General features: G+C 37.3%; 1 protein-coding gene across 1 annotated transcript in view; it reads left to right on the top strand.

Annotated features, from left to right (window-relative positions):
* The window catches only part of ASAH2 (N-acylsphingosine amidohydrolase (non-lysosomal ceramidase) 2), a 56170-nt gene extending 46249 nt beyond the window's left edge, over window positions 1-9921 (top strand). The window contains exons 16-20 of the mRNA XM_008576257.1: window positions 1332-1427; window positions 1563-1709; window positions 4495-4554; window positions 7375-7463; window positions 9619-9921. Coding sequence (XP_008574479.1) covers window positions 1332-1427; window positions 1563-1709; window positions 4495-4554; window positions 7375-7463; window positions 9619-9808 — 582 coding nt within the window. The 3' untranslated portion in view covers window positions 9809-9921. The remainder of the gene's footprint in view (window positions 1-1331; window positions 1428-1562; window positions 1710-4494; window positions 4555-7374; window positions 7464-9618) is intronic.
* The last annotated feature ends 3363 nt before the right edge of the window (window positions 9922-13284 follow it).

The following is a 13284-nucleotide window of genomic DNA, read 5'->3' as shown; positions in this document are numbered from 1 at the left end:
GGGTTTTTTTTTTTTTTTTTTTTTTTTTTGTCTTTTTCCGTGTCCGGCAACGGATCGCAACCCTCAGTGTTGCCCCCCGACCAGACCGGGGACCGGCAACGGGATTGCAACCCTCGGTGTTGCTCCCGCGCCTCGCTCAGCCAGTGAGCGGGAATCGGTCTGTATGTGGGATCCGAACCCTCGGGCGGGAGCGCCGCCGCGCTTCCCAAGTGGCGCACTTATCCAGTGTGCCACCGGGCCGGCCCTGAATAAGGGTTCTTAACTGAAGTAAACTTGGGTAGAAATAATGAGATCCTTTCTTCACTATTCTTTAACTGTTATTTAGCATTTCCTTTGATTATAAATATGAATAACACAAACAACAATAATATTAGCAATACCTCTGACAATCACCAATAGGAACCACAGATATTTTCATATCACATACAGTTATTGCAGATCTGGAAATATTTCTATTCTTATTGCAATTTTAAAATCACAATAGTTATTAGATCTGCTGATAGATATTATTATTCAATATCATAATAAAGAAGTACATACATTACTATATCATAAAATTGGGATATTACAGTTTGATAAATCTGTTTCCCTTGTCAATCTCATGTATTTTTTTTATGTGCACTTAGAATCATGATTCTAAGAAGGGTCCATAAGTCTCAACAGACTGCCAAAGGAGTCCATAGCACAAGCAAGGTTAGGGACCTTCACTACCTTGTCTCCTGGCCCAAGGACATGCTCCTGCAAGGATTACTATTAATTAATTCATTAATTCACTCATTCCTTCAACAGATGTGTGTTTTGACAGGTACTTTACCAGCCAGTTTCTTGGAGCTTGGCGCTCAGGTAAAAGGAGATGCATTTGGCTCTGTACTATAGCCCTATGATGGGTTAAATGTTTTTCTCCAATTAGTACCATCAGCACCCAATTTATTCAAGAGTTACTAGGACTCTTTTTTCCCCCCTTGGTTTTTCTCCTGATGTGTGCCTTGGGGAAAACATTTACAATGTAAGTACTTACAATAGACAAAAGCTCAGGAGCCAGCACCCTCTTTCAGATTAAATGGAATAACAGTCCAAATGGCATAAGCAAAGAGAACCCACCGCCTTTACCAAGTAGTTGATGGGAGCCATTTTAACAAGTAGTTGATGAGAGGCATTTACACTGGCTGGTAAATGGAAATACTCACTCTCTGTCATAAAAAACCTTGAAGATTAAGCCAGTATTGAATAATGTGAGATGTCCAAGCAGCACCTTTGCCTAAAACAATACACCTCTGTAAATGGATTGTGACATGCAAAACCATATGCTACTCTCCCTGCCTGTCCTGCAGGCTCAGCGATATGAGGCAGCATCTACAATTTATGGACCACACACTCTGTCCGCTTACATCCAGCTCTTCAGAGGCCTTGCTAAAGCCATTGCTACGGTAATCAAATATTGTGTGTGTGTGTGTGTGTGCGCGCGCGTGTATGTTTCCTTTAATAAAGGCATTTCTGGGGCCTGAGGCCTGGGGACTTTGATCTACTTTGCACACTCCTTAAACAGATGTTCTCTGTTCTAGGACACAGTAGCCAACCTGAGCAGAGGTCCAGAGCCTCCATTTTTCAAACAACTGCTGTCCCCATTAATTTCTGATATTTCTGACAGAGCACCAATAGGCAGAAATTTTGGGGATGTCCTGCAACCAGCAAAACCTGAATACAGAGTGGTAAGATTCACAAAGAGGTCTTGTAATATTTCAGAAGCCCATTTTGGGGGATGAGGGGGAAAATGTTGTTTAATATCACCACCTGCCTCTGATCATGCCATAGGCCAGCTGTTAGCAATGATAATTTTGATAATTGTTCTTATCTTTGCAGAGGCTCTGAAAAAGTAATGAGAATGGGGAAATATTTTTTTTCCTGGGGTAATTATGTAAAATTGAATTTCTAAAATCCAAATTATTCATTTTCTTAAATGGATGTTCATGGAACCATTCACCGGAGCTGAGAGAATTTGTCTTAAATCAAGGATAGGAAAAGTATGGAGAAATGAACCAGGATTTGTACCAGAACTATTTTATGTTGATCTTGTGTCTACAACATTGCTGAATCATTTATTTGTTCCAATAGGTTCGTTTTCATTTTTGTTCTTGCCATGGATTCCTTAGGAATTTCTAAATATAGTACCATGTCATCTGTGAATAAAAATAGGCTTGCTTATTCCGTTATGGCTTTTCTGTTCTGGATGCCTTTAATTTTTTCTTTTCTTATTGAACTGGCTAGAATCTCCAACACAACATTGAGTAGAAGTTGTGAGACTACACCTACTTGCCTTGTTTCTGATCTTAGGAGAAAAGCATTCTGTTTTTCACCATTTATTATGATGTATTCTTCAGAATTCTTGTAGATGCCTTTTGTCAAGTTGAGCATGTTCCCTTCTATGCCTAGTTTGTTGAGAGTTTTTTTTTTTTTAATCAGGAATGGGTATAGTATATTTGCAAATGCTCCTCTGTGTCTACTGAGGTGATCATGGGGGTTTTTGTATTTTATTTCATTAATATGGTATATTGCATTAATTAATTTTCAGATGTTAAATAAATACCTATTAGTCATGGTGTATAATGCTTTTTTTAGGTTGCTAAATTTGATTTGCTAATATTTTGCTGAGGAGTTTTATATCTATGTCCCAGGGGAATGTTCGTAGTTTTCTTTTCATGTGTTGTTTTTGTCTGCCTTTGCTATCAGGGTAATGCTGTTCTCAAAGAAGGTTCCTGTCGTATTTTCTGAAAAAGTATGCAAAAGATTGGTATTATTTCATCATTAAATATTTGTTTGGATTTACCAACAAAATCATGTGAACCTAGGCTTTCCTTTATGGCAACATTTTTTTTTTTCCTTTTTGTCTTTTTTCGTGTCTGGCAACGGATTGCAACCCTCAGTGTCGCACCCGTACCGGACCGGGACCGGCAACAGGATCACAACCCTCGGTGTCATGCCCGTACCTCGCTCAGCCAGTGAGTGGGAACCGGTCTGTATGGGGGATCCGAACCCTCGGCGGGAGCGCCGCCTGGCTCCCAAGCAGCGCACTGTAGCAGTGCGCCACCGGGCCGGCCCCAATGGCAAAATTTTTAATTACTAATTCAATTTCTTTGCTTATTATAGGCCTATTCAAATTTTCTTTTTTTTTTTTTTTCTTGAGTCAATTATATATTTTTCTTGGAATTTAATTTGTCTTTTTGGGAATCTATCTTTCTGGAAATTTATGTCTTTCTAGGAATTTTTCCATTCCATGTAAGTTGTTTGATTTATTGGTATAATATAAAATTTGTTTATAATATTCCCTTAGAATTCTCTTAATTTCTGTAGAGTCTGTAATGGTGCCCCCTCTTTCTTCCTGATTTTGATAATTTGTTTCTTCAAAAAACCAGCTTTTCCTTTTATTGTTTTTACCTATTGTTCTACCTATTATTAAGCTTTTTGTAGGCATAGCCATAGCAGCTTTTAGTTCAGGGCAAATCTCTTTTTAATTATGAGGTTTTCCAGTCTGGATGATGGGAGTTGGATATTTTCACAACTCCATATGAGCCTGGGGATTGTTTCCTCTAATTCTGTTAGACCATCCTTTTCCTGGCTTTAAGAAGTTCCCTTACATGCATGCAGAGTTGAGAGAGCCTTCTGCAGGTCTCTAGAGTTCCATTTCTGTGTAGCTCTCCTCTCTGTGGTATTCTCTCTGTTGCTCCATGCTGTGAACTCAAGACTATTGGCTTTTACGGATTTCCACCTTCCTACCCTCAACTTAGGTAGACTGCCTGACTTGGCCTCAATTCTGTCCTCTTATGCACTGGCCTGTAAACTCCCTGAAGACACTAAGGTGGGGCACTTTTAAGGCTGATTTTGTTTTCTGCCACTCAGAGATCACTGTCTTTCACTGCCTGATGCCCACAGTCTTTTTTTTTTTTTTTTTTAAAAAAAACAATTTGACCAGCATCCTGTCAAATCCACTGTCCTTAAAACCATTGTTGAATACATATTTTGTCCTGTTTTTAGTTGTTTCAGGTGGGAAGGTAAATATACACCCTGTTGTTCCATCTTGTATAAATATAAATTTAAGTATAAATGTAAGTGTAAGTTATCCATGGAAAGTTTTGACTGCTCTCATTTGACTCAGTTTATCTCCTGTATGTGTGTGGGAGGAGGTGTGATAAAATATCAGGGGCTGAAGAAGCCATTTTAATGTGCTGTCACCAACATGAATGATCACTCTAGATCTTCATCTATATCTGAATCTACCAGAAAGAAATTCACTGAAGTAATTTGCTGGCCCCAAATTCCTATGTCCATTGTTGCAAGTATATTTTTCTTTAATGTTCTAAGAAGGTAACTTGTTTGATTAAATAGAATGAAATCCACACAGGCACCCAGAATCCTAGAACGTATCATAGATAATGCCCCAAATATGAGTACAGCAAAAATCCTTTTACTGGAAGGCATTAAATGAGTTTTTATTTTCAGGGAGAAGTTGTTGAAGTTGTATTTGTAGGTGCTAACCCAAAGAATTCAGCAGAAAACCAGGTAAGCGTCAATGGTTTTCTTTACAGATTTAAATCCACTTTTTGGCCTTTCATTCACTTCATTATTCCTCTAGAGGTTAACAACATAAAGATGAAATGCAAGGGCTGGCCAGTTTGCTTTTTCGGTTACAGCAAGGTTAGAACACCAAGGTCTAGAACACTAAGGTTCAGATCCCCATACTAACCAGCCACCAAAAAATAAAATAAAATAAAATGTGCCAACTTGTTTTCCATCTTATTTTGTAGCTGTGGGTACAGTTAATGTGGAATTCGGTCTGGAAAGAAACACAACAGAAACATATAACTGGCTCACTTAGGAACACATATAGCACAATACATATAGGACTAAATCATCTTAAAGAAGATGTCAATTTGAACACAATCTCATTTATCTACTCAAATTAAGAACTCTACTAAATTTGGTAAAATAATCAAAGGGCAAGTGAGTGAAGTGTATCGTTGGCTCTTTCCTGCTCCCTTTTTCGCCCTCTTCTCCTCCACCAGCACTGTGACTCCTGGTCCTACCTCTCCTGTCGCTGAATAATCATAAGTCCCTCGTGGACACTTTCCTGGCTTGAAGTCCTGCCCCACGTGCTTTACTTTGTCTTGCACTGGCCATTTTCCTACTATTTACTACTGGCAGTAACAGGGCATTTCTTTATAAATTTTGAAAAATGACACAAGAAATAGATGTTCAATGTAAAAACAAACAGTATGGAAGTGCATAAGATAGAATGTGAAAGTATCCTCTCTCCACAGATCTGCTTTCCAGAGGTAATCACTGTTAATAGTTTGTTACAAAGCATTTCAGACTTTTTTGGTTTTTATTATATATATGATAAATTATATGTATATGCAATATATCTACTAATAAAATAAAGTAATTTTAATCTTCTGTAACTTTCTTAGAATGTTTTTATAACTACACAAACAATAACTGGACACATTCTAGTTTAATAGAATGTGTAAAAATTCAAACAATAAAGAAATTTATCGAGGAAAAAGAGAGTGGGCATATGAATGTGATTTTAAGGTCATTAATTTTTACTGTGACTGAGGATGCATTCACTCTATCAATGAGTCATTCTTCCCAGAGCCCATAGTCACCTATAATCCAACATACCTTTCTTCCAAATAAGCTTTCCTATTGATGTTCAGTAAAATATTATTATTGTCATGATAACAATTGTGACAATATGACATTGTCAAATATGACATTGGGGGAAAACGTTCTATTGCTTGGATAGCCAATATGCACCTGTTTTGAAATAATTTCTCTAGGAAGTCAAGCTATACCAGAATATTTACATATTTAAAATATTATTTTCTGAGGACATCAAAGTATTGTATCAAAACTGCTGGTTTAGCTGTTGTCTGACATGCTTAGGGTACAGCCATTTTATCATCATTATTGCCATGGGGAAACAGAACAAGATGCTTAAAGCACTATGATGAGAATAGAATTAATTTCTAAGAATTCTCTGGGACTTTGTATAAAACAATTTCCAGTGCCCTTTATTGTTAGTAATCATCATCATCATCATCCACTATTTATTGAATGCTGACTATTTGCAGGTACTAGGTTAAATGATTTATGTACATTATCACATGAACATAATTTAATCCTTACTACTACCCAATGAGTTATATTTTATTATCCCTACTTTACAGATGAGTAAACTGAGGCCTAGAGAGATTAAGTAGCTTGTATTAACTAATTATGCATCTGGAAGAGATTACAGTAGATGGGGGGAAAAGAATAGTCACATGTTTTGTCCCTGATATTTGGTGGCCTAGAATCGTCCTCCAGTCTGTACTTTAGATCTATTCATTAGGGCCCCCCATGTCTCCTACTCCATCTCAGGCCTTCCAATGTCATTCTGCCCTACATGGACAGAAACAGCGCTCTTTAAAAGTCACCATGGTTATGAAAGTCTCTTTATTGAATATAATCCATCAGTTGAACAATTAGAGAAGAATTTAAAACAATTACATGGCCCAGCTGTAACTAAATGGTCCATTCAGTAAAGGGTTATTTGAGCACCAGTAAATGACAGGTGTGAAGGACTGTGATGGATAAAGGTGAATTAGACATAAGTCCTGACTTGAAGGGCCACAATCGAAAGGATTTTATGGGATATTTTAGGTGTATGGCCTTTGTATCTATTCATTTGTCATATTATTCAAATCTTTGCTTTATTTGAAGCTGAATTCTAGGTCTGAAACAAATTGCTCTATTGTAGCAATCCCCCAAAGGGGAAATAAAATCTGCTTATGATGTGGTTTGTAGGAACCCATCATGACAAATTATAGGAACTGCCTTTTAGCACCCCAGGATAAGGAAGATTTATGTATTCTTTTCAATTCTTTCACTCAGCATTAACAATAATTTATTTACCTGGAAATGGAAAAGTGAAGATACTTTCCCCCTTTCCTTCCTAAATCTTGAGGAGACTAAAGAAAGTCTTGGAATACAGTTCAATAAACTTGTCATGGAAAGGCTTCTCTAATGCCTTTTTTAAATGTCAAGTTTTATTCCCAGCCTCTTCTCTACCCTAATTGCCAAAATTTGCTATTAGCTCCAAAATTATGCTTCTTTCAAATTTCTAAAGAAGTCATGATTTTTTAATAGACAGGATAAATTAATTCTGAAGACATTGCATAGACTATTAAGGGGAACATCTAAGAACTTGTATGAAACTTGAATACAATTTTACACAAGGTATTGGTGGGTTAGCATGTGGTCAACAAAGGGAATACTTACAGAACCTTCCTTCTGTGACTCTGCAGTGCCTGATCAGTTATATTCATTGCATTTTAGACCCATTCGACCTTCCTCACTGTGGAGAGATATGAGGATGCTTCAGCAGCATGGCAGATAGTGTATAATGATGCTTCCTGGGAGACTCGGTGAGCATGTCTATTGAATATTTTGTCTTTCAAGTCTTAAAACAGTTGGTTAGTAATGTAGGAAAGACAAATGAGAAGACTGATTCAATGCCTGGTATTAATGACATCAAATTCCCCAGAAGCCTTCTGGCCATTTTTGGATGATTTGTTAGACTTCCTTTTGATTCTGTTTTTCTATAGAACAGTGTGGTGTGTGCTTCTGTAAGATTAAGTGCTAATGAGGTTATGGAGTCTATTCTTATAGACATCTGTTCTGCTGTTTTTCCATGATCACAGGTATTACCTCTAAAAGCTCACCAGCCTTCTTGTAAATTGGTTGAAAAGAGTGTTGGTGGAGGGTGTTGAGATGTCTCTGCAGAGCCTGACATTCCTATTGGGCAAACAATGAATCTCTACCTGACATGGATTGCATGCTTGTGTATGGCCAGTGAGCCTTCATTTGAGTTACTAAAACATGAGAGGCTTAAGTGTTTGATTCTTACTGACTCAAGCAAGAAGTAATATGTTCATGCAGTTTCCTCACAGAAATATATCTCTGTGCTTTTTGTTACCAAATTTCTGAGCTGAATAGGCATTTTGAAGATTTGACAATGTACCCGAGATAAGAAAATATTTCTGTTCCCAAGCCTATAAATTTGACACTACAGGACAGTGGCATGTAAGTGGCTAAAGTTTTTGGCAATTTGTGTCTAAATCAGAATGAGTCAAACCAAGAAATTATTTGTATGTTGGTTTGGTTCAGATGATTAACTGAAAATAGAGATTTGATCATGTGTGTGCCCATTTGATAGCTATATATAAAAATGGGCATAATTTTTTCTTCCATCTTTAGGACTCTAGAGTATAAGTGATTTTTAATAAATAATACATATTTATTATAAAAAAGATTATCCATGTAATAAAAAAGGTTGATTTATTTTCAAAAGCTAAAAATCAGAATAGCAGTCAACACTTAGGATATGTTTAGAGCTCTGTCTTGTTTATCAGCAGCAGTGGGATAAAATATTTATTGAAAGCCCTGGGCCTATCACTGAGAAACATAGAACGCTGAGCGCACCCTTTGTGCCCAAGGGATTTACTTTCTACGTCACTGAGGATATGAGTCAGTTAGCCTGTGATATCTCACGGTTTCTAAAAGAGGATCTGAGCTTCCTGCTGTGGTCTACAGGGATCAGCATGTTCTGACTCCATTTGTCTCTCTCATCTCAGCCACTTTGACCTGCTTTCTGTTCCTTGGCCATGCCAAGTTTGTTCCTGCTTTGGATATTTTGTGTTTTCTGTTCCTCCTTTCTGGAATGTTCTTCCTCCAGATCTCTGTGGACTCAGTTTAAATAACATCTCCTTAAAGAGGCTCCTATCTTATTTTTTCCATTGTGCTTATCACTCTTAACATTTTTAAATTTATTGGTTTATTTGTTTATTGCTTTTGTGCCCATCCTCACGCTGGTAGAACATAAGGTTCATGAAACTTTGGATCATGTCTATCTTGTTCACTACTGTATCCTCGGTACTTCTGGAATAGAGTCTGGCACATGCACTCGTTAAATATATATATACAGTTTAACATTTTTGTTTTATTTATTTGTTTTTTTCATTGTACATGTTTATGGGGTAAATATATATTTTTAAGAAATGAATCTAGATGTGAAAAGAAGCATCAGTTGATTCAGAGTATAATAAGGTCTAAAAGCTTCCTAGGGGCCGACCCCGTGGCTCACTCAGGAGAGTGCGGCGCTGGGAGCGCAGCAGTGCTCCCGCCGCAGGTTCGGATCCTGTATAGGGATGGCCTGTGCGCTCACTGGCTGAGCACGGTGCGGACTACACCAAGCCAAGGGTTGCAATCCCCTTACCGGTCACAAAAAAGACAGGAAAAAAAAAAAAAAAAGCTTCCTAGGATGAACAAAGTTTAGGTAGTGAGAAAGGTAGAACAAGTAAAGATATTTCTACAACTAGCTGTTCTTTAAATTTCCTCTTCTAGAAAATAGATATTTGTGTCTGTTTTGTTCATTGCTGTGTCCTCAATGTCTAGAATAGTGCTTTGCTCATCTGTAGGTACTCCCCAAATATTCATTGAATAAATAATCACACATTTTCTAATCACATATTTTTAAGAGTAAAACTCGGTTTTGCTTGTTTGTTTGTTTTCTACCAACAGTTTTTATTGGCACAAAGGAATACTGGGTCTGAGCAACACAACGATAGAATGGCATATTCCAGACAATGCCCAGCCTGGAATCTACAGAATAAGATATTTTGGACACAGTCGGAAGCAGAGCATTCTGAAGCCTGCTACCATACGTTCATTTGAAGCCACTTCCTCCAGTTTTGAAGTTGTAACTGCTTAGTGAAAACATGACAGATCATTTAAAGATCAGCTTTATTCTGTGTGTATTATAAAACCGATTACATATGACTGTGAGCTACCATGTTGTCTTCTATTAATCATCTCTGTTTGGGGACAGATAGTTTACTGCTAATGGGACAGGTGTGTGTGGTGTGTGTGTGAAAGAGAGAAGTGTGTGTCCCATTTATCTTGCTTCAGCAGCCACGTGCCTATGGTCTACAGCCTAAGGCTCGATTTCCCTTGAGGCCTTGTGGTTGTTTAAGGGACAATTCCCCTCAATATGAAAGCTCTGAAGTGTTAGTGAGAATGGTTGAAGATGTGTGAACAATGTTTAACCTATTTATTTATGGAATTATTGAATGTTAGCACTTGAAGAGTTTATAGAAACTGTCTAGTTGAACCCTTTATTTTACAGATGGGAAAAATGGGGTTTTATGGATTTAAGATTAGAACAAGATTATAGGACATTTCCTCCCAACCACATTTTAAAAATATTATGTAAACCTTGACCATAAATGTACTAGACTAATTACAGAAACAGAAAATTAGCATGCCAGTTTTCCTGCATTCAGATGAACATAGCCTTTCAAAGCAGTCACCCTGGAGTTGATAAACAGTCCAGAGCTATTTATGATGCTCAAATCATTTCTGAAATTGTCTTTGGAGCCCAATTATGAGAAAGTCAGACTTGTAATTTTTTTATTATGACTTGTGTTTTCCTAAGTGTCCTTATTCCACTGAATTGTGTCTTTTATTTTTAAAACTTATTCTAAATGATTTTTGACTTTTTTATTAATCAAATTCACCCCAGACCACAGAGATTTGCCATTAATGTAGGTATTAAAATGAAAGTGCTACTGGCTGGGAAGACAGTCCTCAAAGGAGAGGCTCTGAATTCATTTACCTGTTCTTTTATCACTCACTCATTTACAGGCTCATTTAATCATAGAATATTTATAAAAACTTATTCACATGCTGAACATTTTACTAGTGCCTGGGCCTTGACAATTAGTGAGATTGTCTTTGGGATGAATGTGTAAGTGTCAAAAAGTGATGATTTTGAAGGAGAAAATATTCAATTCAATGTATAAACTCTGCAGGAGCATTTAAAAATCAGTAATTTTCAAGTCGCATCTTGTGTATCATCTGTGTTGGATACTCTAATTTTGGGAGAAAGAGGCTCCAGACAGTTTGGTAATTACTATTGGGAAAGTTATTTTTGGGCATTGTGAAATACTCAGCCTAATGTCCCAAATAATGAGATATGACATCTGACATTGATTGCCTGAAAATACAAATCGCATTTAAAGTTATCTAAGTTAACTATGAGTTCCCAGATGGAAAAGTAAATTTCCAAACCCCAAGTCATACTTTTTATGTGTTTACATTTTAGGGAAAAAAAATCAACCTTTATTTAAAAAATAAACTTTAAGATTTGAAAATAAAAATTATATTGGTAATGATAATACTAACATCCATTTATGTATGGCGTAACCTCTTAAACTCGCTATATGGCATTAGAATGAACCTAGGACACTTTTTAATGAATCAGATCTCTAGAAGCTGTTTCTGTGGAAGTTCACTGCTAGAGAATTAGCTAATCAGGATTTCCAAAGGTTGTGACTAGTTTTCCTAATAACACCACAGTCTTTAGTGTAAAAGTTCTAGGGCCTAACACAGCAGGTGATTCTGAAAGTAGCTGACTCCCCCCACCCCATCTGATATTATGATATAGTTTTTAAAAGTATTTCTCATTACCGCTGATGGAGTTTGGTTGTATTATCCTCCCAGAACTCATGTTGAAATCTGATCTGCAATGTGGCAGTTTGAGTCATGGGGGCGGATCCCTCATGAATGGATTAATGCTCTCCCGGGGAGGGGTGGGGGGCTAGCGAGTGGGTCCTCGTTCTATTAGTTCCCTTGAGAATTAGTTTAAAAGACCCTGGCACCTTCTCTCTCTCTCTTGCTTCCTCTTGCCAAGTGATCTGCTTGTACCTGCCAGCTGCCTGCCATTTTTTGCCATGAGTAGAAGCAGCCAGATGCAGCAGTCCCAGAATCGTGAGCAAAATAGAACTTCATTCTTTATAAATTACCCAGTCTCAGGTATTCTGTTATAGCAACACAAAAATGGACTAATACAACTGAGAAATGTTTATGAGTTATTTTCTGCTACCTCCATTTCTTCCACTGAAGTTGTCCTCATTTGCCTGTGGTTCCCTGCTGCTCACTGGCAACTGTACCAAGGCTGCCATTGTATTACCTACCAATCCTTCTGTGCCCGGCCCTCTGTCTTGGCCCCTGATAACATGCTGAAACCTCTTTTCTTACTAGCTGTCATCTCTTCCAGCCTGTGCATTTCTATGTTTGCAATTTATGTGTCAAAATAAGACCAAATCCCTGCATTATAGATATCATAGTTATTCACCTGAGCATAAAAGAACACCACGAAGTAACTGATCTGATCTGTTAGCACAAAAACACAGATTCAATTTGTGTCTGTGGCTGCTGCTTGGAATGGCTCATTGGAGCCAAATTATGTGGAGGAAACTCCTGAAATTGGTGGCAAACATGGGAAATAGTGGGTTGGGTACGTGGGAGAAATGTTTTGGAGCTCTTATTTTTCATGTCAAAGTGTCTGTGTTTTATTTGTTGTACTTTGCCTACTCTGTTTTTAAGGATACTGTGACTTCTTCACAAACCACTAAATGATCCCTTTACCAGGTCTATACTTTTCAATGAGTGTTATGTAAAATTGTCAACATTCAGAAGTATATTTAATAAAAAATTAAGAATTACACTTGGAAAAGTATTTTCTAATGAGAGGTAATAACACTTTTTAAATTTTTTTGAGATGGAACAAAAGGTGGTAGATTACATGTAAATCAGGTTGGAAAGTGATGCAAATGATCTCTGTAAATAGCCACTCAGACACAGTGGAAACACTTCTTCAGTTCCTTCTCAACCTCCAAAGATCAACTGCTGGTAAAATCCATATGGTGGGCATTTTTTTTTTTTTTTTAACTACAGGAGCAACTGAGAGTTTTGGGGGCAGGTAGCTAATTATAAAATCACTTTAGGAGCTCATTCTGAACAGAGACAAAGGACAAATCTACTTGTGAATATCCTTTTTCAGTCTACCCTCTTATGCTTCTCCTCCAATGTAAGCAAACTCATTGTCCTTTGCTGATATTAGCATATGGATTTTATCTTTAGCCAAAAGTTTCATTACTTGAAGATCCTGCATGTCCCTAGTTCTTCCAAATAATGGTTTTGGTTCCTAGGTATCCAGTTTGACTTTCTGGATTTATACCGGGTTTTTTTGTTTGTTTGTTTTTGTTTTTTATACTGTCTGGTTTATACTGGATTTTGGAAGTTCAGACTGATATGATGCCAGAGAGGGAAATTTGCATATTTCCCATATAATTTTTTAGAATGCATTCAGCCGTAAGTAACAAAAGATTCCTGATCAATAGTGAT

Source organism: Galeopterus variegatus, unplaced genomic scaffold, assembly GCF_000696425.1.
Source record: "Galeopterus variegatus unplaced genomic scaffold, G_variegatus-3.0.2 Scaffold1319, whole genome shotgun sequence".
Classification (NCBI taxonomy): Eukaryota; Metazoa; Chordata; class Mammalia; order Dermoptera; family Cynocephalidae; genus Galeopterus; species Galeopterus variegatus.
Note: the sequence above shows the minus strand (reverse complement) of the source record. Positions and strands in the feature narration are given on the sequence as shown.